This window comes from Bos indicus x Bos taurus, chromosome 3 (assembly GCF_003369695.1).
Source record: "Bos indicus x Bos taurus breed Angus x Brahman F1 hybrid chromosome 3, Bos_hybrid_MaternalHap_v2.0, whole genome shotgun sequence".
Taxonomy (NCBI): Eukaryota; Metazoa; Chordata; class Mammalia; order Artiodactyla; family Bovidae; genus Bos; species Bos indicus x Bos taurus.
The window spans coordinates 10,453,333-10,474,085 of NC_040078.1; the positions used below are offsets into that span (position 1 = coordinate 10,453,333).

General features: G+C 39.5%; 2 protein-coding genes across 2 annotated transcripts; one reads left to right on the forward strand and one right to left on the reverse strand.

Moving 5' to 3' along the window:
• Positions 1 to 7,088: 7,088 nt before the first annotated feature.
• Positions 7,089 to 8,447, forward strand: LOC113890405 (olfactory receptor 10J1-like). The gene has a single exon (XM_027538293.1). It carries the CDS (start codon positions 7,368 to 7,370, stop codon positions 8,436 to 8,438), a length of 1,071 nt encoding a protein of 356 aa, XP_027394094.1. The 5' UTR covers positions 7,089 to 7,367; the 3' UTR covers positions 8,439 to 8,447.
• Positions 8,448 to 10,790: 2,343 nt separating this feature from the next.
• On the reverse strand, positions 10,791 to 14,270 carry LOC113884419 (mucosal pentraxin). The gene is made up of 2 exons (XM_027528994.1): positions 14,090 to 14,270; positions 10,791 to 11,525 (listed from the first exon to the last, which is right to left on the reverse strand). Exons 1-2 carry the CDS (start codon positions 14,151 to 14,153, stop codon positions 10,936 to 10,938), a joined length of 654 nt encoding a protein of 217 aa, XP_027384795.1. The 5' UTR covers positions 14,154 to 14,270; the 3' UTR covers positions 10,791 to 10,935.
• Between the last annotated feature and the right edge of the window lie 6,483 nt (positions 14,271 to 20,753).

Genomic DNA, 20,753 nt, shown 5'->3' on the forward strand with positions numbered 1-20,753 from the left:
TCTTTTGAATATCTTTGATCTAGAGCATTCTGCCATTCTCCTCCCCACCACCCAAATCTTTTTCCATTTCATTGATAATTTAATAAATTTAACTTACCTCTAATTAAAACTTTAGAACTGACTTTCAATCTGCAGAAAACACGGGATATAGAAGAACAAATTAAATGATACAATGAGTAAATTGATATCCAAAAGTGAAATTTTAACCTGGTTTTTACACCTGTCAATGAAATGGAAAAAGATTTGGGTGGTGGGGAGGAGAATGGCATAACACTCTAGATCAAAGATATTCAAAAGAGGATGATTTTACCCCCAGGGGATACTAAACACTTTGTAACCTCACACAGCCATGGCCTCCCCCCTCATGCCCCTCTCCTGTCTCCAAAAAACAAAGAATTATGAGGCGTAAAATGTCAACAGTGCTTCTGGTTAGAAACCCTGGTCTAGACTAAAAAAGACCTTAAAGATTTACCAACCACATGTAATACATGATGCTCATTTAAGTCTTGAAACCATACTATAATATAGAGTACTTCAGTGATAGAAGGCAAGATAGCTATTTAAGAATAATTCTGTAGAAAAAAATTGCTATTTATATAGGAAAGATTCATAAGACATTGCTAAGAGAGAAAACAGGCTGCATATAAAGAATATGTATAACACAACCTCATGTTGTTAAAAAGAAGCACTGCTACAAAAATACTGTGCGTGTTAGTCACTCAGTCATGTTTGACTCTTTGAGACCCCAGGAACTATAACTCTCCAGGCTCCTCTGTCCATGGGGATTCTCCAGGAAAGAATACCGGAGTGGGTTGCTGTTCTCTCCTCCAGAGGATCTTCCCAACCCAGGGATAGAACCTGGGCCTCTTGCATTGCAAGCAGGTTCTTTACCACCTGAGCCACCAGGGAAGTCCAAAATAATACAAAAATAATAACCATTCCATTTTTGCCATAAACGTAAGCGTACATGTATAAACAGATACAAACATATAAATGCATATAAAAATAATCTGAAAACCAGTTATCAAAATATGTATAGTGTTGGGACTTCCCTGGTGGTCCAGTGGTTAAGAATCCATCTTGCAATGCAGGGGACAAGGGTTTGATCCCTGGTCTGGGAAGACCCCACATGCTGAGGACCAACTGAGTTCATGTGCTGCAACCGTTGAGCCTGTGCTCTAGAGACTCCAAGTCGCAGTTCCTAAGCCCTCGTGCAGCAGCGGCTGAAGCCTGAGTGCCCTAGAGCCCATGCTCCACAGCAAGAGAAGCCACCACAATGAGAAGCCTGTGCATCATAAGGAAGAGCAGCCCCCGCTCTCCACAATTAGAGAAAGCCCACAGGCAGCAATAAAGACCCCGTGTGCCCCAAAAAATAAAGTAATGAATTAAATATTTGAAAAAAATTCAGTGTTGGTATTTCTTAAGTTGGAGATCATAACTAATTTGCATTATCTTATTTTCCCTTTCTTGTGTTTATATACAGTGAACATACATCTATATTGCTATTTTAATCAGAGGGAAAATAGAATTATTTTAGAAAGAAAATTCTTAGAGTTGAAGATCCTTATGTCCATTCTCTTTTACACTGCTGTTGTTCAGCCGCTCAGTCATGTCCAGCTCTTTTCGATCCTATGGACTGCAGCACATCAGACTTCTCTGTCTTTCGCTATCACCCAGAGTTTGCTCAAACTCATGTCCATCAAGTCGGTGATGCCATCCAACCATCTGTCATCCCCTTCTCCTGCCTTCAATCTTTCCCAGCATCAGGGTCTTTTCCAGTGAGTCGGGACTTCCATCAGGTGGCCAAAGTATTGGAGCTTCAGCTTCAGCATCAGTCCTTCCAATGAATATTCAGGGTTGATATCCTTTAGGATGGGCTAATTTGATCTCTTTGCTGTCTCTCAAGAGTCTTCTCCAGCACCACAGTTTGAAAGCATCAGTTCTTCAGCACTCAGCCTTCTTTACTAAAATGGCTTCTCAAACAACTCCCAAGGATACAGATGAGTTCAGTGTCTCAATTGATGCAAACACAATTTGCCACGAAGATTCCACCCTGGCTTACTAGGGGCTTGAGAAGGTAACAGGAATAGTAGTAGGAGTATTAGTTGCTCAGTTGTGTTTGACTCTTTGTGACCCCATGGACTGTAGCCCGCCAGGCTCCTCTGTCCATGGGATTCTCCAAGTAAGAATACTGGAGTGGCTTGCCATTCCCTCTTCCAGAGGATCTTCCCAACCCAGGGATTAAACCCAGGTCTCCTGCATTGCAGGCAGACTTTTTGCCATCTGAGTTAGAGGGAAAATCAGGCAAGAGTACAGAGACCTTCTCAATGAAGAGGTCGTACTGACCCAGAAACTCAACTTGCTGAAGTGGAAAGCTACTGCTGTTTCATTTTCTTTCCAGAATAAGTCAAGAATGAATCAAAAGGAGCATGAGGAATGGGTATGAAAGTATCTTCTCTCCAAACAGAGGAGATGGATCTCTCTAAATGGGAGAGTTAGGCTGAGATGTATGTCACTGAGGTGTTAAGAAATTGACTGTAAGCTGAAACTGGACAAGAGAAGCCCCGGCTCCTGTAACCCTCTGCTTGCCCTGATCTGATTTGAATAAGTTTCAGGAAGTTGGCTGCTCTCTAATACTGCAAAGCTAAAATTTAGGGTCTTTGTAAGCTTATCCAGTAACCCTATGGTTTGCTGGACTAAAATCAATGCAGTATTAGTCTGTGAAACTTTCAAAATCCCCTAACAGTTAGCAAGCAAATGAGAGCATCTCTCTTATCTACTACCCAAGTTCCTAACAAAGCCCTTGAGATAAGCTCTAGGGTTCTCTCATCCTTTCCTTCTTAGCACCCTGGAGGAATTTTGAAACAGATGGTCCCAGGAGACTTGGGGTAGAGGGATTTGCTCCTCTTGGGGGAAATACTCCTGAAATCTGGAGTTTAACAGACTGGATTTTTTCCCTCTGGCTCACTTCTCAAACCAAAGGAATCAATGTCCCCAGCTTCAAGGAATATATAGCAATAATTTGAGATTCTCTAAGAGTTGGAGACGTCAGAGTGACTGAGTATGCATTGATACTAGAAGAGCTGAGTTTTTCTTGCTTTGTGGGTTTTAGCTTTCCTTTTAAACACCTCTTGAATATATGGTATTTTCACCTGTTTCCTCTGAATAGATTCAGCCTTTCAATGTCTTTTAAAGATCACTGTCTGAAAAGTGACTCCTTTTCCTTATTGCTAATGTCTGCCACAGCAAGCAGCTGTTGGCAGAACTAAGTGAAAATGGAATGCCATGTGTATTTTCCAAAATATTATTATTTTCCCTTTATGATTTGCAATATTTTTTGGTTGTATTGATTCTCATGTTCATTAATATTATATTTCTTCATGCTCATCTTGTTGTGGTAATGGATTCAAGGACATGAAATTTAGCTGAGACATTACAATGATCTCCAAATATTTTAAACATTATCAGATTGAAAAGGAAATAGATGGTGGGATAATGTGTGGATGTGGTAAGTTGCAGGGAGACATATTGAGTCAATAGGAAGTAACATTTTCTAAGAACTAAGACCATTCAAAAATAGAATTGATGACCATATATCTATATGATTCTGTGTAATGAGGTAGTATGCACCATTAGAAAGGAAAAGAGTGAGAGATTTACAGCACTGGTATGGAAAGTATTCAAGATATCAAGGGGAAAAAACTAGCTGTAAATTGGTATGTGCAGTCTAGTTCCATTTGTGCAAAATTGAAATGATACAGAAATATACATAACTGAACATAGAAATTTTCTAGACAGAAATAAACCAGGTAAAATAAACAAACAAACAAACATAAATTATGTTTACTTCTAGACCAGAGAATGCAAAGCAAGGAAACAGAAAACTAACGTTTCTACTTATGTCCTTCTATACGGACAGCTTTTTTTTCTGCCTTAAGCATTTTTATAATATGAAAAGCCCAGTTTTATTTCTTTAAGTAAACTTAATTTCTGAAGAGGCGGATGCTAGCTTGTAAGAGAATGCATTTCCAATCATTGGAAGCAGAGTTTGGTGGCTATTTGTGAGGAGTGCTGTGCTTTTAAAATTACCTCCTAACTCTAAGGTCCTATGATTCAGTTATATTTAAAGGACTTAAAGCTACCAAGCACATGAATTTTTCCAACTTGCTTCCAGTTGGAAGCAAAGACTTGGATGATGAAATGAATACGATTAACCCCTTGCCTAGGATTGGTTGTTAGGTCTAAGCAGAAAATGATGTCTCCAGAAGGAAATATTTTTTATATTTTCTCATGGAGAGATATTCTGGTCAAAAGATCCAGAATCCAAGGAACAGAAAGTGGTTTAAAGTGTTGCGTTTTTCAGTGAGGTGAATTCTGCAGAAGGAGGCTGTCATTTTGTTTCGGTTATCCCGACCTTACTACCCGAGTGGCATCACCCACCAGTTCTTTGTCCCCATTTCCCCAAGAGGATGATGGGGAGGAGATGGAATTGCAGGAATGCACAAGCTCAATTCAATCTTTACTCTCCTATAGCCTAGCTTATTTTTCTTTCATTCCCCTTAATATAGGTAGGATTGATTTTTCCAGTGACATAAGCTTTGAATTTTATCTTGCTCAGTAATACATCATGAATCTCAGTTAAACAGAAGTGGTTAAGGATTAGCCCATCACCACATCTCAGTGGAAAGGGAACACATATTTGGTCTACATTTTCTCTGTTATTGAAAATATTTTCTATTTTTCTGTTTTTCAAAATCTGCCCTCATTTAACTACTTCCATCCCACAATAGTAAGAGTCAGAATTGGTTCTGTGTTTATTTCAGATTTTAATATTTCATTCATTATGGATTTTTGCATTCATTTTTAAAAACACTGCATTAAAATCTTATTCATCTTGATTACTGTGTTGTTTTCTTAATTTTTTAAAATAGTTTTGGTATTCCCTTAAATTCTGCCTCACTTGCTACACTATTTCCAGCACTGTTCAGAAAGATTTTCTTTTTAGCAACTATGGCCTTCCTTTAAAAACCGGAAGTTAATTTCCTTTGAATCTGGCCTTTGGGTGCTCAAATTTCTATAAAATGCCTGTTTAGAGACTTTAAGTTAGTGGTACCTTATACTGTCAACTTTTTCTTCTCCACGGTAAATTACCCACTGTGTTCACCTTTTCTTCTCAGTAGTCCTCTCTGCAGCCTCATTAGAAAGTTCCATTTTGGCAAAGAATTTAACAATTTTGCTTTGTGTTTAGAAGGGAATAATTAAGAAGAAAATCTTGATTATATGGAGAACATAAAAAGAAAATTAATTTAATTCACTACTCAGAAAAAATATTTTTAATGTTATGTTTACTTTCAGACTTTTTCAAAAGCATGTGTGCTGTTGAATGTGTTTCATTCTGTTGTTAATTCCTTTTCTTTTTACAAAATTTGATCTACTTATCTATTTATGTATCTAGCTTTCTATTGTATCTTTCCATATCAGCCCTTTTTAGACATATAATGGCTGTTTGGTTGCCAGCAGATGGATATAACTTATTTAATCATACATTATTTTTGGTACTCATTATTGTAAATAATATCGTAAAAGCTTTTGGTATATCCAGGTGCTTATCTCTGATAATTTCCTTAAAATAAATAATTGGAAGTAGAAATGTAAAGCCAAGGAAAATGGACATGCATTGACACTAATATGCTAGTATTTCATATCCTTGTTTAGACACTTCCAAATTTTTCTAGTTTTCACATAGTTTTTCAGCTTTTCCAAGTTTTTCCTAATATAATCTCATTCTCAGAGTGAAGCAAATGCATTAATTATTTTTAATAAAAGCAAAACAAAAATATCTTATTCCTCATCTGTTTTGTAGTCTTGACATTTCTCAGGCCTTCATGATGCAGAACAAGTTACACTGGCTTTAAAACTAAAAGTGTGGATCTAAGGACTTAATAATTGTGGCTAAATCACCTAATGCTATGTGTCTTTAGCTTCCCCATCTGCAAAATGGAGGTAATTCTTACCTAACATATGAGATTGCTAAGCTGTTAAATAATATTGGTAAAAATTCTCTATAAACTAAAAAGTGACATAAGGGACTATTATTATTGATATTATTGTTATTAAACATTTTTATTAGTGAAAACTTTCTGAGTTACTGGGGTAACTCCCCAGTAGGAAATAGTTGTGCAAACTAGCTTCCCTAAGAAACCTGTTCATAATTCTGAAGGCGTCAGAAAAGAGAATTCAGAGTCTAGCAGTAAGTCAAACTGCCTGTGAAAATCCAAATCCAAACATAAGGCAGAAAACACACAGAAATACACACTGTCCGCAAAAACCAGCTACACTGCAGCACTGAGCAACTGAGCTACACTACAGACAGCTGGGGTCGATAGGTCGTATTTAGTGCTGGCCAAGAGGAGTCTTGGAGAAGGCAATGGCAACCCCCTCCAGTACTCTTGCCTGGAAAATCCCATGGATGGAGGGGCCCGGTGGGCTGCAATCCATGGGGTCGCTAGAAGTCGGACACGACTGAGCAACTTCACTTTATTTTTTCACTTTCATGCATTGGAGAAGGAAATGGCAACCCACTCCAGTGTTCTTGCCTGGAGAATCCCAGGGACAGGGGAGCCTGGTGGGCTGCCGTCTATGGGGTCGCACAGAGTCGGACACGACTGAAGCGACTTAGCAGCAGCAGCAGCAAGAGAAGTCTTGGAAAATAAAGAAAGTAAAGTGGCTTGTTAACAAAAACGTGTATGTGGCGGGGGTGGGGGTGGGGTCAGGGGCCATAAGATTGGAAGCTATTGAATGATTTGTGAAAAGGGTTCATGAAAGATGCAAACAAGTGGGACAAGGAGAAAGCAAACACTTACGTCTTGTTGGAGCAGAGAGCGTTGTCTTGTTTGGCAACTTAACAGGGAAGATACTTGGGAAAATGGTAAAATTGTGCCTTAAACAACAGAGGAAGAGTTGTGGGCAAAGTTAGAACATTTATTTTAAGTTAAAAAAAAATTTGAAACTGTAATCCAAAGAAAATCTTTCCAAATTTAACTACACATTCCCTATTTCTCCAGCCTCCATTTATCCCAACGTCTATGTTTCTAACACACCAGGAAATCTTTTCCACATTTGACCCAGCCTTCCTTCCTTCTATCTCGTCCCATCTCCATTCATTCTTTTGTATAAGTTTCCATACATGAAATTGTTTCCTGATTGTGTTTTTCTATCTTTTACCTATAGGTGAACAGCAGTCCCCATTAACCAGGCATCCATCAGGAGCAGATCCTAATGATTTCCTTGCCTTTGTGTTCTCCTGCTCAGAGCGCTGGGTGCTGATGTGTTCTGACTACTTGTCCTAAGTCTCTTGGAATTTATCGATGAAGACAGAGAACTACACAGGGGTGAGGGAATTTATTTTCCAGGGTTTTACCAGTTTTCATGAACACAAGCTCACCCTCTTTGTGGTTTTCCTTACCTTGTACCTTTTAACCTTGTCTGGCAATGTCATCATTGTGACAATTATCAGCATTGATCGACACCTTCACACCCCCATGTACTTCTTCCTTACTGCGCTTTCCACTTCAGAGACTTTGTACACATTGGTCATTGTACCTCGGATGCTATCCAGTCTTGTAGGCCTGAGCCAACCCATCTCCTTGGCTGGCTGTGCCACCCAGATGTTCTTTTTTATCACTTTGGCCATCAACAACTGCTTTCTGCTCACAGCGATGGGATATGACCGCTATGTGGCCATCTGCAACCCCTTGAGGTACATGATCATCATGAACAAGAGGGTATGTGCCCAGCTGGTATGGGGGGCCTGCAGCATTGGGTTGTTTGTGGCCACAATTCAGATTTCCTCTGTGTTCAGGCTGCCCTTTTGTTACAGAAAGGTGGCCCATTATTTCTGTGATATCCGCCCGGTTATGAAACTCTCCTGTGCCAACACCACTATACATGACATAATTAATTTCCTTATCAGCTCACTCGTCATTGTGGTGCCCATGGTTCTGGTCTTCATCTCGTATGTCCTCATCATCTCCACCATCCTCAAGATTGCTTCTGCTGAGGGCCGGAAGAAGGCTTTTGCAACCTGTGCCTCCCACCTCACTGTGGTCATTGTCCATTATGGCTGTGCCTCTATCGCCTACCTCAAGCCCAAGTCAGAGAACATGAGGGATCAGGACCAGCTGATTTCAGTGACTTACACAGTTTTCACTCCTCTCCTTAATCCTGTGGTGTACACTCTAAGGAACAAAGAGGTCAAGGATGCCCTTTGCCGTGCTATTGGCAAAAACCTCTTGCTTAGAATCTTTGGTAGTTTGATATATAGCCTGTCATATTCTGGGTATTTTTGTAATCACACACACACAAAATTGATCCTATCATTCTTCCTTTACCTAGACAGAGTTGCACAATTTGGTGGCAAGCCTAAATTAAAGAATTAAGAGTTTCCCTGACTTGAGTTTTGTTTTTAACATCATTCTCCCATACTCTCTGTTCATCTGAGAGGTTACCACCAGGGACATGGTCAGGTGCTGCTCACCAGGTGGAAAGCTGGTAGGGAATAATAAGCAAGAGGGAGGCTGATTGTTTCCACTTTGTTAATGGCAGAAAAGTGGGCTGTGTAACACCTGCTTGAAGCAATGGGTTGAAAGATCAACTAAAATGTCAAGTAGATATTGAGCTCTAAAACCTTACAGAGAGTGTGGTCGGTGAACAGGATGTGTTGAAAGCACAGTCAAAACCACCTTTCTTACTTATCATCACTTTTTCTTTTGGGCAGTGGAAGAGTAACATTCCAGAAGAAATATTATCAGCCTAAAACATTCTCACCTGCCTTGGAGACCCATGACATTTTTCCCTCAATTTTGTTGAAGCTCACATTGGGACTGTTTCCTGAGTGAGTTTTGTGTATTTATATGTTAATACAAAATAACAAAAGATGGTATTGACGACCCTATGTGCAAGACAACAAGAAAGACGTAAAGAACAGACTTTTGGACCCTGTGGGAGAAGCTGAGGGTGGGATGATTTGAGAGAAGAGCATTGAAACATGTATATTACCAAACGCAAAATAGATGACCAGTCCAAGTTCAATGCATGAAACAGGGTTCTCAACACTGGTGCCCTGGGATGACCCAGAGGGTCATAGACTGATGTGATGGGGAAGGAGGTGGGAGGGGGTTTGGGATAGGGTTAGGACATGTACACGCATGACTGACATGTCAATGTATGGCAAAAACCACCACAATATTGTGAAGTAATTAACCTCCAATTAAAATAAATTAATTAAAAAAATAAAAGGGTTCACTAAGGACTATAACATTATCTTGACCAAAACATATTCTCTAGGTCTGACCCGGAATTTTGTGGAGAGAGAAAAAAAAAAATCTCAGAAAAAAAAACAAAACCAAAAAAGTAACGTCACACCCAGCAGCTGAATTTCACTGGAGTTACACATGCTTTCTCTGGGAGTAACATGTATGCTGTATTGTATTCACAAGTGTAGGGATATCTGAAGATCTGTTCTGAAATTAAATTTGATAAGGGACTTCCCTGATGGTCGGGTGGTTAGGACGCCACGACTCCACTGCCAGGAACCTGGGTTTGATCCCTGGTTGGGGAACCGAGATCCTGCAAACTGTGTGCTACAGCCAAAGGAAAAAAGAAGAAGAAATTATATTTATTAATACCAGCTAACTCTGCTGCTGCTGCTAAGTCACTTTAGTCGTGTCCAACTCTGTGCGACCCCATAGACAGCAGCCCACCAGGCTTCCCTGTCCCTGGGATTCTCCAGGCAAGAACACTGGAGTGGGTTGCCATTTCCTTCTCCAGTGCATGAAGATGAAAAGTGAAAGTGAAGTCGCTCAGTCCTGTCCGACTCTGAGCGAACCCCATGGACTTCAGCCCACCGGGCTCCTCCATCCACGGGATTCTCCAGGCAAGAGTACTGGAGTGGGGTACCCTCATGTCTGAAATCTGGAAATTAGCCCATGATTTTCATTCATCTCTATGTGGAACCCAGGGTGATACCTGGGTTTTGCATTTGCCCTATTCATTTCTACACTGATGAACTCATTTTCTGTGAACTGCTGGGTATCTCATTCAAACTCTGAGATCAAACACTTGTCTAAACAAGAGTCTGGGAGTGTTATTGTTATTGTCAATGTCTTCCAGTCCATAAAGGGCTGATATTAAAAGGAAAAAAAAGTTAATCCATGTCATCCATCCACCATCTCTTCTTCTTGAGGACAGTCAAAGTGTCCCCATCGAGGATGCACTGAAAGTGCCTGTCAAAGGACTTGGGAATCCCTAATGGCACCAGAGCCAAGAAGGGAAGTCTTCATGTTTATGGAACATTACCTGGAAGAATAAAAGCTTTGCCTCCCCAGAGTGAATGAGTGAATGCAAGAGAGTGAATGAGAAGAGGGGTCTTCAAGGCAATTAATCCTTGCCTTCACCCATGTTCCTCAGAACACCTCTGAATCCTTTCTGGGCTAGGTTCAAGGGGAACACTCACAACCTTGCTTCTGAGAAAGCCCGATTTGAGATCATCTCTTCAGCAGTCCTGCTTATGAGAGCAACCCACTCCTGAAAGGCCCCTCCAAGTGGTCACATCATTTTTATAGACTGATGAACTTTTTGCGCTCAGAAGCCCCGTGAGGCCTCCCAGAACTGTCCAGGGCTCTAGAAGATTGACACACATACTGAAAGCAGTGTGTTCCTTGGAGTTGCTATAGCTTGACACTGCAGAAAATGTTGTAATGTTTCCAACAACGAAGACTGTATGCTAAAGGTCTACCTGACCCTTGTGTCTTTAATGTAGTTTACACCATATTAACAGAGCCAGAAAAATTGAAATCAACGTATTTAATTTCCAAGAGACTATGTGGATGATTATTATTAAACACAAGTCATGTCTGCAGGGAGTGAGGCTTAAGCCTACAACTTGGGCTTCACCACCACATAGCCCTTAGCTTGATAAATCAGGGCCTTCCAGTTCAAGATGTTGCTGGTGTAACAGGTGAAGCACAAGTTCTTTAAGGAGACCACATGATCCCACAAGGACACATCCCAGATCTCCCCAACAAAGGACTGTTTGGCATCAAATTTTCCCCCAAATGAATCTTGCTCCTGTCCCAAGATGATTCTTGCATCTTGTCCCAAAGTGTACCCTCTCCTCAAGCCCTTCCTCCCCACGGGCCTGCTGTTCATCCAGAGTTCAGCAATCCCAGAGACAGACTCCCAGCTGACACAGAGATGGACCGGGCCGTAAGGGGGTCGGGGGACCTTGAAAGTGACCTTAGTGTTCCCGATGTGCAACTCGTACTCTCCCACTTTGTTGACAAAGAGAAGCAGCTCATTGTCTTTAGATTTAGTGCTGTAGGAGAAGAGGCTGTAGGGGCGAGTGAGGTCTGTGAAGGCTTTCAGGCACAGAGTGAAACTCCTCAGCGGCTTCCTCACCCTGGGGATCAGGGTCACGTAGGCTGTGTCTGATTGTTCAGGGAAAATAAACACCTTCCCTCTCAAGTCTGTGGAGGAAAAAAAAAGCAGTGTGACAAAAAGTCTGCCAGTTCTCTTGTTTGGTTTGCTCTCACTGCAGATCATGGACTGCTTCTTGATAGAGTATATTCAGCATTTACAAGGTGCCTATAAGTGCACTATTTGTATAAGCAAAATGTGTTAAAATGCAGGTTTGTTACAGTTGTTCTGATAGAAGAATAAAAGATGTCCTCTATGAACCCCCACTGTCATCTCCTTTGCAGGTTTCATCTAGGTAGAACACAAACACCAGCCACAGAAAATGAAACACAGCTGGCTCCTGGAGTGTAAACGTTAAAGTCTGTAGCATCCTGTCCTCTCCCAATGCTGATCATCTTCTGAGATGTCAGTGATCTAAATATCACCCTATGCGTGATGTCTGACCTTGTCAGTATACAAACCTGGAGTCAAATAGCATAGTTAGCCAGAGAGTGGTGTTTTGAATAACTTTTTACTGATAGTGATACAACAGAGAAGTGTCTCAAACTTGAGAAGATGGGGTTGTGCTTAATGGATATAACACAAAGGGAGGGGAAAACATTAATGCTCTTTAACTGCTAATAAAAACCAAGCTTTTTTGGTAGCACTTCTGCATCATAAATTTTTCCCTTAAACTTATCTCACTCAATCTTCATAAACAACTCTTTGCTAGTTTGATGTCATTCTTATACGCATTTCATAGGTGAAGAAACTGAGGATTAGACTTCAGCAATTTCACAAAAGCAGCAATTCAATTAGTATGGGAGAAACTGGTTCTCTAAGTAAAGTCCAAGATTGTTCTAAAATTTTGTATTGAGAAGGGTCAGAGAATGACCACCCTAACCCCTGTAATATCCTCTTTTTCTAATAAAAGGTTTGCATAGCCATTCTTGTTCTCTCAGGTGAGAGGTAATGGTGTTCCCATGTAATAAGGATAGCCAGCTATTCTTTCTCTAGCCCCAGGGCTTCCCTATGCCAGGCATATCCTGAGTCATAAGCATCTGGGGTGGTTTTAAAAATATGTCCGAAATACTTCTCCTCTCCTTGATTGTAGACTAACTTGCTACTAAAGAATAGAATACAGCAGAACCAAGACAAGTGACAGAAGATTACATTATGAAAAGTCTGTGCTTTTTTCAAGCTGCTTCCAAACTTTATTTCTTTTTAAATTTTTTAAATTTAATTTTTATTTTATATTGGAGTATAGTTGATTTACAATGTTGTATTATACAGGTATACAGTTTCAGGGATACAGCTAAGTGTATGTGTATACATATATACACATATATATGTATGTATATGTACACATATACATACCGTTTTTTTTTAGACACTTTTCCTATATAGGTTATTATACAATATTGAATAGAGTTCCCTGTCCTATACAGTATGTCCTTGTTGATTATTTATTTTATATATAATAGTGTCTACATGTTAATCCCAAACTCCTATTTATCCCTCCCCACCCCACTCATTTCCCCTTTAGTAACCATGAGTTTGTTTTCCATGTCTATGAGTCTGTTTCTGTTTTGTAAATAAGTTAATTTGTATCATTTCCTTTTAGATTATGCATATAAGAAACATCATATGATATTTCTCTTTCTCTGTCTGACTTACTTCACTCAGTATGACAATCTCTACGTTCATCCATGTTGCTGCAAATGGGATTATTTCATTTTTTTAATGGCTGAGTAATGCTCCATTGTACACACACACACATATACATCTTCTTTATCCATTCATCTAGGTTCCTAGGACATTTAGGTTGCTTCCATGTCTTGGCTATTGTAAACAGCACTGCAATAAACATTGGGGTGCATGTATCTTTTCTAATTATAGTTTTCTCTGGATATATGCCCAGGAATGGGATTGCTGGATCATATGGTAGTTCTATTTTTAGTTTTTTAAGAAAGACTACCATTTGTGCTGGGCACTTTCTCTCTGTTAGATTTCTCACTGTTGGAGAAGCTAGTTGCTATGTTATAGGCTGCCTGATAGAAAGGTCCAGGTGGCAAGGAACTAAGGGCAGCCTCAAGCCAACAGCCAGTGAAGAACTGAGACCCTCAACTCAATAGCCTGTAAAGGCTGAATCCTGACGATAACCATGTGAGTAAGCAAAGAAGCAGATCCTCCCCAAGTCAAGTCTTCAGATGAGAGGATGTCTCTGCTTGACTGACTGCAACTCATGAGAAACCTAGAGTCAGAATCATCCAGCTGAGCTATTCCCTGATTCTTATGGACGTGAGTCTGAGTGAACTCCAGGAGTTGGTCATGGACAGGGAGGCCTGGCATGCTGTGATTCATGGGGTCGAGAAGAGTCAGACACGACTGAGCGACTAAACTGAACTGAACGGAACCTGCAGAAAGTATGAGACCACTAAATGTTTGTTGTTTTAAGCTGCTATGTTTTAAGGTGATTTGCAATACTGCAAATCACTTGCAATACTGCAAAAGGACTTATACCATCCTTCATTCACCTGTTCCTCAAAACAGCAGCAGCAGTAACAAAACGTGCTGTACTTCAGTTCCCCTGAGACTTGGAGAAAACTTTATCCAAACAAAACTTAGGACTTACCTTTCTGTGTCATGCCCTCTGGGAGAAAGGCGAGGAGCAGGACACCCAGAAGAAGCTTCTCCATTCTGTGCTCCTTGGGTCTTCAGGAGTAGTGGGAGAAACAGCAATGGTCATACCAATGGAGAGATGCTCACTCCTTGGCTTCTTATATTGTGCTTTTAGAGGCACTGCCTTTGTTCTCGCAACAGAAGGCGAAGCTGTAGATGGTAAATATTAACTGAACCAGGATATGATTTAGAAACAAATTTGTTTACTTTTTGGTCTATTGTTTCAGTTGTAGAGTCTTTCCTTTCTCTTTTAACTGTTCTATTTCCTGCTGAGCTGTGCTATTCATGTCTTCCCACAAGAAAAAGAGGCTCTATGCCCTCTTAAAAGTGTGAAAGTGTTAGTCGCTTAAGTCATGTCCAACTCTTTTGTGACCCCAGTGGACTGGAGTGGGTAACCATTCCCTTTTCCAGGGGATCTTCCCAACCCAGAGATTGAACACAGGTCTCCTGCATTGTTTAGAGACTAGGGTATCACCATGGAGAAATGGATATTTACTGATTCAGGTGGCTGTGAGCTTCAGGATAGTGGAGATCTAGCTCTTGTGAGGAGAAGGCAATGGCACCCCACTCCAGCACTCTTGCCTGGAAAATCCCATGGACGGAGAAGCCTGGTAGGCTGCAGTCCATGGGGTCACTAAGAGTCGGACATGACTGAGCAACTTCACTTTCACTTTCCACTTTCATGCACTGGAGAAGGAAATGGCAACCCACTCCAGTGTTCTTGCGTGGAGAGTCCCAGGGATAGGGGAGCCTGTGGGCTGCCGTCTTTGGGGTCGCACAGAGTCGGACATGACTAAAGCGACTTAGCAGCAGCAGCAGCAGCAGCTCTTGTGATCTTGATGATGAAGCTGCCAAGTTGTCTGTAAAGGAGCTCCTAGATTATGGGTGTTAAGATAATGGCCTTCACCTGGAATCTGGACATCAACTGGAAAACAAGCTCTAAGAGAGTGTCTGTGTGGGTGGATAGACTGAGCCCATCTTGAAAGGGCACAGAATACTGCTTAGATACTGGGAGCAAGCCAGTTCATCAGAATGAACTAATTTAGGTGTTTCCAGGCTGATGAGAAGAACTAAAGAAAATTATCTAACGCTCTTGGTTGCAAACAACAAAGACACTGTATTAGTTGTGACAGTTTATTTCTACCTAATTAAGCTGTGCAACAAACCACCTCAAAACTCAGTTTTTAAAACAATAAACAATCATTTAGTTCATGAGTATCTGTGTTGTCGATTTGGGCTTCGGGAGTTTTTGGTCTCAGCTGGGTGATTAACAGCAAGTCAGCTAGTTGGACAATAATATTATATGAGTCAGAAATGGTGCAATGGGAATTAAAGCATTTTAAAATCCTTGTCTTTTTTGTATAATTTTAGGTTGGTTTAAATCGGTCTTGATTTCTCCTACTCTCCTTTAACTCTCAAACTATATTCAAAGTTACATATAAAATCAAGAATTCCCTAAGGAACTTTTAAAATTATCTTTCATAGTATGTTTATATAACATAAAATAAATAAGTCATTTTTCATAAAATGTGTTACTTTAGATCAATATATTGCAATTAAAGTTACACTGCAAGTTAATTTTATTAAAGCCTTTAATAATATTCATGCCACATATCTAAAAAGACAAAATTGGCTTATCCACATTTAATAAGCACTTCACATTACTGAATTAATTTTAACTATGAAAGCAAGAACACAATTTGTGGACAGATTCAAAGTGACATTTTGTATACCTCATTTCATTTGGGGATAGAAATAAACATATTAAAATGAAGTTCGAAGTTGAATTACTTTTTGCTACATCAGAAATATATGTAAATATAGTTGATGATTTTTATTTGTGTTTCTGATCCCTGTGTTTAGAGCCTAAACACACACCCAATTTAAAAAATATAAAACTATTATTGCTAGATTCTAAGTACGATCCTCCATCAGTATCTGTGGGGGATATCCCCCATATTAAAATTCATGGATGCTCAATTTCTGTGTATAAAATGGTACAGTATTTGCAAATAATAGACACACATCCTCCTGTACACTATGAATCATCTCCAGATTACTTACAATGCCTAATGCAATGTAAATTCTATGCAAATAGCTGGTGCATGGTGAATAACCATGGTGAATTCAAGGTTTGCTTTTTGGAACTTTTTGGAATTTTTTTTCCTAAATATTATTGAACTGCAGTTAGTTGAATCCATGGATAGAACCCATAGACATGAAGGGCCAACTGTGTTTACCTTCCAAGGGCTTAATTAAGTGTTAATGACATCTTGATGTGCTGTGCTGAAGAATATTTATAACATTAGAATCTTTCTGTCAATCAGTATGGATAAATTTCAAAAATACATAAATTTAAAATAATACCATATGTTTATAATTAATTGGTGCAGACAGGTACAATACATAAACACGCAAAGGAAAAATACACACATTCTCAGTGTGGTTACTTCTGCAGAAGCAAGAAGGAAGGAAGGGGAAAGAGTGAAGGGAGTTTCAGATTGTATTCATAAATGTTACTATCTTAAAAAAAAAGAGATAGGAAACAATTATGACAAATATGGCATGGCAAAAATATGGTATGTATAGTATTTGTTATACAATTTTATAATTTGGCTCTTTTGTAAATTTAAAATTTTCACAGCTGTTATTTTTTGTTTTTAAAGGTAAAATATCAGGTGAATTTTGAGTGATTGTTTTTATAGTTCTTATTTATGTGCTATATTTCAATATGAATATTCCTTACAACCCATAAATTTAACCAATGATGACTTAAAGATAGAAGTTAAACAGATACATGACTGATGGGAAAAAAAGAGTGTAAAATGACATAATGGTCAAAATCGCCAAGTCTCTTGCAGTGATGAATTCTCAGGGTGGTTGAGTCATGAACAAGCACTTCAGATCATAGCTGACTTCCAGACCTGCTCCACTGACTTCCACTGGGAGGTCTTCAGCAGGTTCCTTTCTCAAGGAACAAGGTCAAGGGACTTCTCTGGTGGTCCAGTGGTTAAGACTCTGGACTTCCACTGCAGGATGCACAGGTTCCATCTCTGGTCCCACAAGATCCCAAATTCCTCATAGCATGGCCAAAAAATTTAAAAATAAAGGAAAAAGGCCAGAGGTGACCTACATCGTGAACTATGTCAGTTTTCTGATGAGCTTCCAGTCCTTCCTATTTCCACGTCCTATTTTCAGTCTTGTCCCAAGATATGGCAGCCCAGACAGTAAGTGTCAGTGAGGCTGTACCCTGAGGAAGACATTGAGTCTGTTTTCTTGTCTTTTCTTGCTCAGTCTTCCTCAGGAGAAAACAGGGAAACGCTGGCAGAAGTGCTCAAGGAGAAAACAAACATTTTTCTTCATTTTTCTGTGCATTTATCATCTAGACTTGACCCTAGTCAGCTAGAGAAAGAGCTTGTCTTTGGAAGAAGGGCGTAAGAAGCCGGGTGTTATGTCTCCTCTTGCTAGGACACTGCACTCACTGACTGTCCTTCAGCTCTTGGGATTTACTTAGAAGGGAGGCACAGGCAAGTAGGTACTGAGTCCAGTAGGGCGGAAGCTCCCAACCTAGAAAAACCAGGGAGATATTGAAGGGTTTTTAATGGAGGGAGACAGTTGGAGTGGAGACAGGAAGAAGTGGCAGAAAAATGTGGGAAATGGTTTTTTGAGCACCAGTGATCCTTATGGCCAGAGAAAAGAGAGCTGGCTTGGCTGCTAGGTGGTAACACTGTTATCTTTAGTTCAAGAGAACGAGAAATGGTCTGGGGCCTACTTGCCAGAAGGAAATCAGCCTTGACTATTATTCTTCAGTTTCTGGTTTAGGTTACTTCCATGTGAGAAGTATGGTCATGGAAGGAGCAGTAACTTTAGTTCAAAGATTCAGCACCCTCTGCCTCACTTTTTTTAGTTGAAGTATAGATCATGTATAATATTATATTAATTACAAGTGTACGATATGGTGACTTACAATTTTGAAAGGTTATATTCCATTTATGCTGTGTTGTCACTTCGGTCATGCCTGACTCTTTGAGACCTATGGACTTTAGCCCACCAGGCTTCTCTGTCCATGGGATTCTCCAGGCAAGAATACTGGACTGGGTTGCTGTGCCCTCCTCCAGGAGATCTTCCCAACCCAGGAACTGAACCCATATCTCTGGTATCTCCCACATTGCAGGCAAGTTCTTTACTCACTGATCCACCTGGGAAGCTCATACTCCATTTATAGCTATTATAAAGTATTTGCTGTGTTTCCCATGTTGTAAAACATATCCTTATAGCTTATTTTATATCTAACAGTTTGTACCTCTTAATCCCCTACCCCTTTATTATTGAGTGACTTTCAGGAAGTTAAATATTTCTTGAACTTTGGTTTCCTCATTTATAAAATAGAAACAAAAAAAAATGCTACCTCACAGAGTCTTTATGAAGATTAAATGAAATTGGTTATGAGATTAGATATTTAAAATGCTATAAAAATATCTGTAGCTAAAAAAATAAATAAATAAAAGATTTCTCTTCTCCTATAGTATAGAAGTAATTTTATGGTTTCCCTCCAGATATGAGTTCTGACAAGAGTACAAATTCTATAGAGAAACACAGAAAAATAATTAGGGCATTCTGAAAATTTCATTCATGATGATCTGGCTTTGAAAGAAGAGCTGGTTTCATCTTCATATGAGGAGTATCCTTAAGAATCTTATTATGATTATCACATCTTAGGGGGAAGAGAAGCAAAGGGTCTCACTGGATATGCTTTGTTTGAAAGGTACACTTTGATTTAGTAAATTATAGATAGATGTGTACTGTCAGTCATACCTAGCCAGAAGAAGGTTTTATTCCTTATATTTCTCTAAAATAAAAACAGACGAGCACACAATTATTAAACTCCCATCTCTATCTTAAAAGGAGATATGTTCATAAGATTTTAATCTCAGCATTTGAGATGACAACTTTGGGGACATTAAGCCACTGGAGATTTGGTCCTTTTCTTATGAAAAGGTGACTGAAGGTTGTGAAGGATGCAACACAAAAAGTGGTATTTACATCAGTCAAGTTTTCTACTTCCTATCCAAACAGGAATTACAAGAGAGACTCAGGAAAGCCAAGTCAATTCAACAGACTATGATTGACACCATATTTATTTATCACCAGCCATACCCAACTGTGTGTGGAAAATTCTCTGACTTTGAGGGTAAACTGCCCAGGAGAGCTCTCTTTAATGCTGTCTCTTTAAGGAATAGATCTGAGATTTGTCCTATAGGATTGCATGCTCTTTTTAAAGGACATATGTACCATCTATTGTAATGACATCATCAGTATGAGCTATGAGAGCCAAAGGGAAGTATAGAGTCCACAGCCTTTCTTCATTACCCTCAACAAACAAACTTGTCTAAAGATTTCCCTGAAATTGAGTTGATAGACCGAAACAAGTAAGATAGGAAAAAATATCCTCATAGGGTCTTTGATTCCTCTATCACATATAAATAAAATATGTTTTTGTAAGTCTTATGTAAACTCCAAAATACAATAAGCTCTATGTGGAGATAGAACATATGGTAAACATAAGTCATGAAGCTGGTGGGATAATTTTCATCTTATCTCCTGTTGACATTGTTTAGTGTACTCATTCTAGAAAAACCCTGCACTCCAACCTGTTACTAAAGCCTCTGTTCTGCAGCACCCAGTCAAAGACAATACAGTTTTTCAACATCCACATAAAATTGAGGAGCATGGTTTGCCAGTTGGGCTTAGAGAGGGCATTGTCAAGCCCCTCGAAAATCCTTCTGCCTCAGTCCGTCTGTGCCAACTGAAATCAACCTCTGCCACCATAGAAGTCCTGGGTAGAAGAGGAGCCCCAAGTGAAAACGAGATGCTCAACTGGATAGAAAGAAAAGATCGCCCTGGGGCAGGAGTGGGATTCTTTTAGAGACAAATTTGATAGAGTCAGTTCTTTAAGGGAAAAATTTGAGATTAGTCCTATAGGACTGTATGCTTTTTTCAAAGAAGATATGTACCAGCTATTGTGATGTTGTTGTTGTTGTTTTTCAGTCGCTCAGTCGTGTCTGATTCTTTGCAGTCCCATGGACAGAAGCCTGCCAGGCTGCTCTGTTCATGAGATTTTCCAGGCGAGAATACTGGAGCAGGTTGCCATTTCCTCCTCCAGGGGAACTTCATGACCCAAGGATTGAACATGCATTTCTTGTATCTCCTGCATTGGCAGGCAGATTCTTTACCACTAGTGCTACCTCGAAAGCCCTGGAAGCTACTGTGACTACATCATCACAAACTGGCAGGTTTTGAGGTTTTCTTTTTATTCACATAAGTTTTTATTTTTATATAATTTCAAATTTACAGAAAAGTTGCAGGAATAGTACAAAATTTTCCATATACTTTAAACAAATTTATTATGGTAAAAGATGCATAATATAAAATTCACTATTTTATCCATTTCTATTAATAAGTATATATCAGTAGTATTAAATGCTTTCATGAAGTCATGTAATTGCCACCACTGTATGTTTTCTGAACTTTTCATCATTCCAAACGGAAACTCTATACCAATTAAACAATAATTCTCTTGTTTCTCCCTCTCCCAACCCCTGGTAAAGTCTACTTTA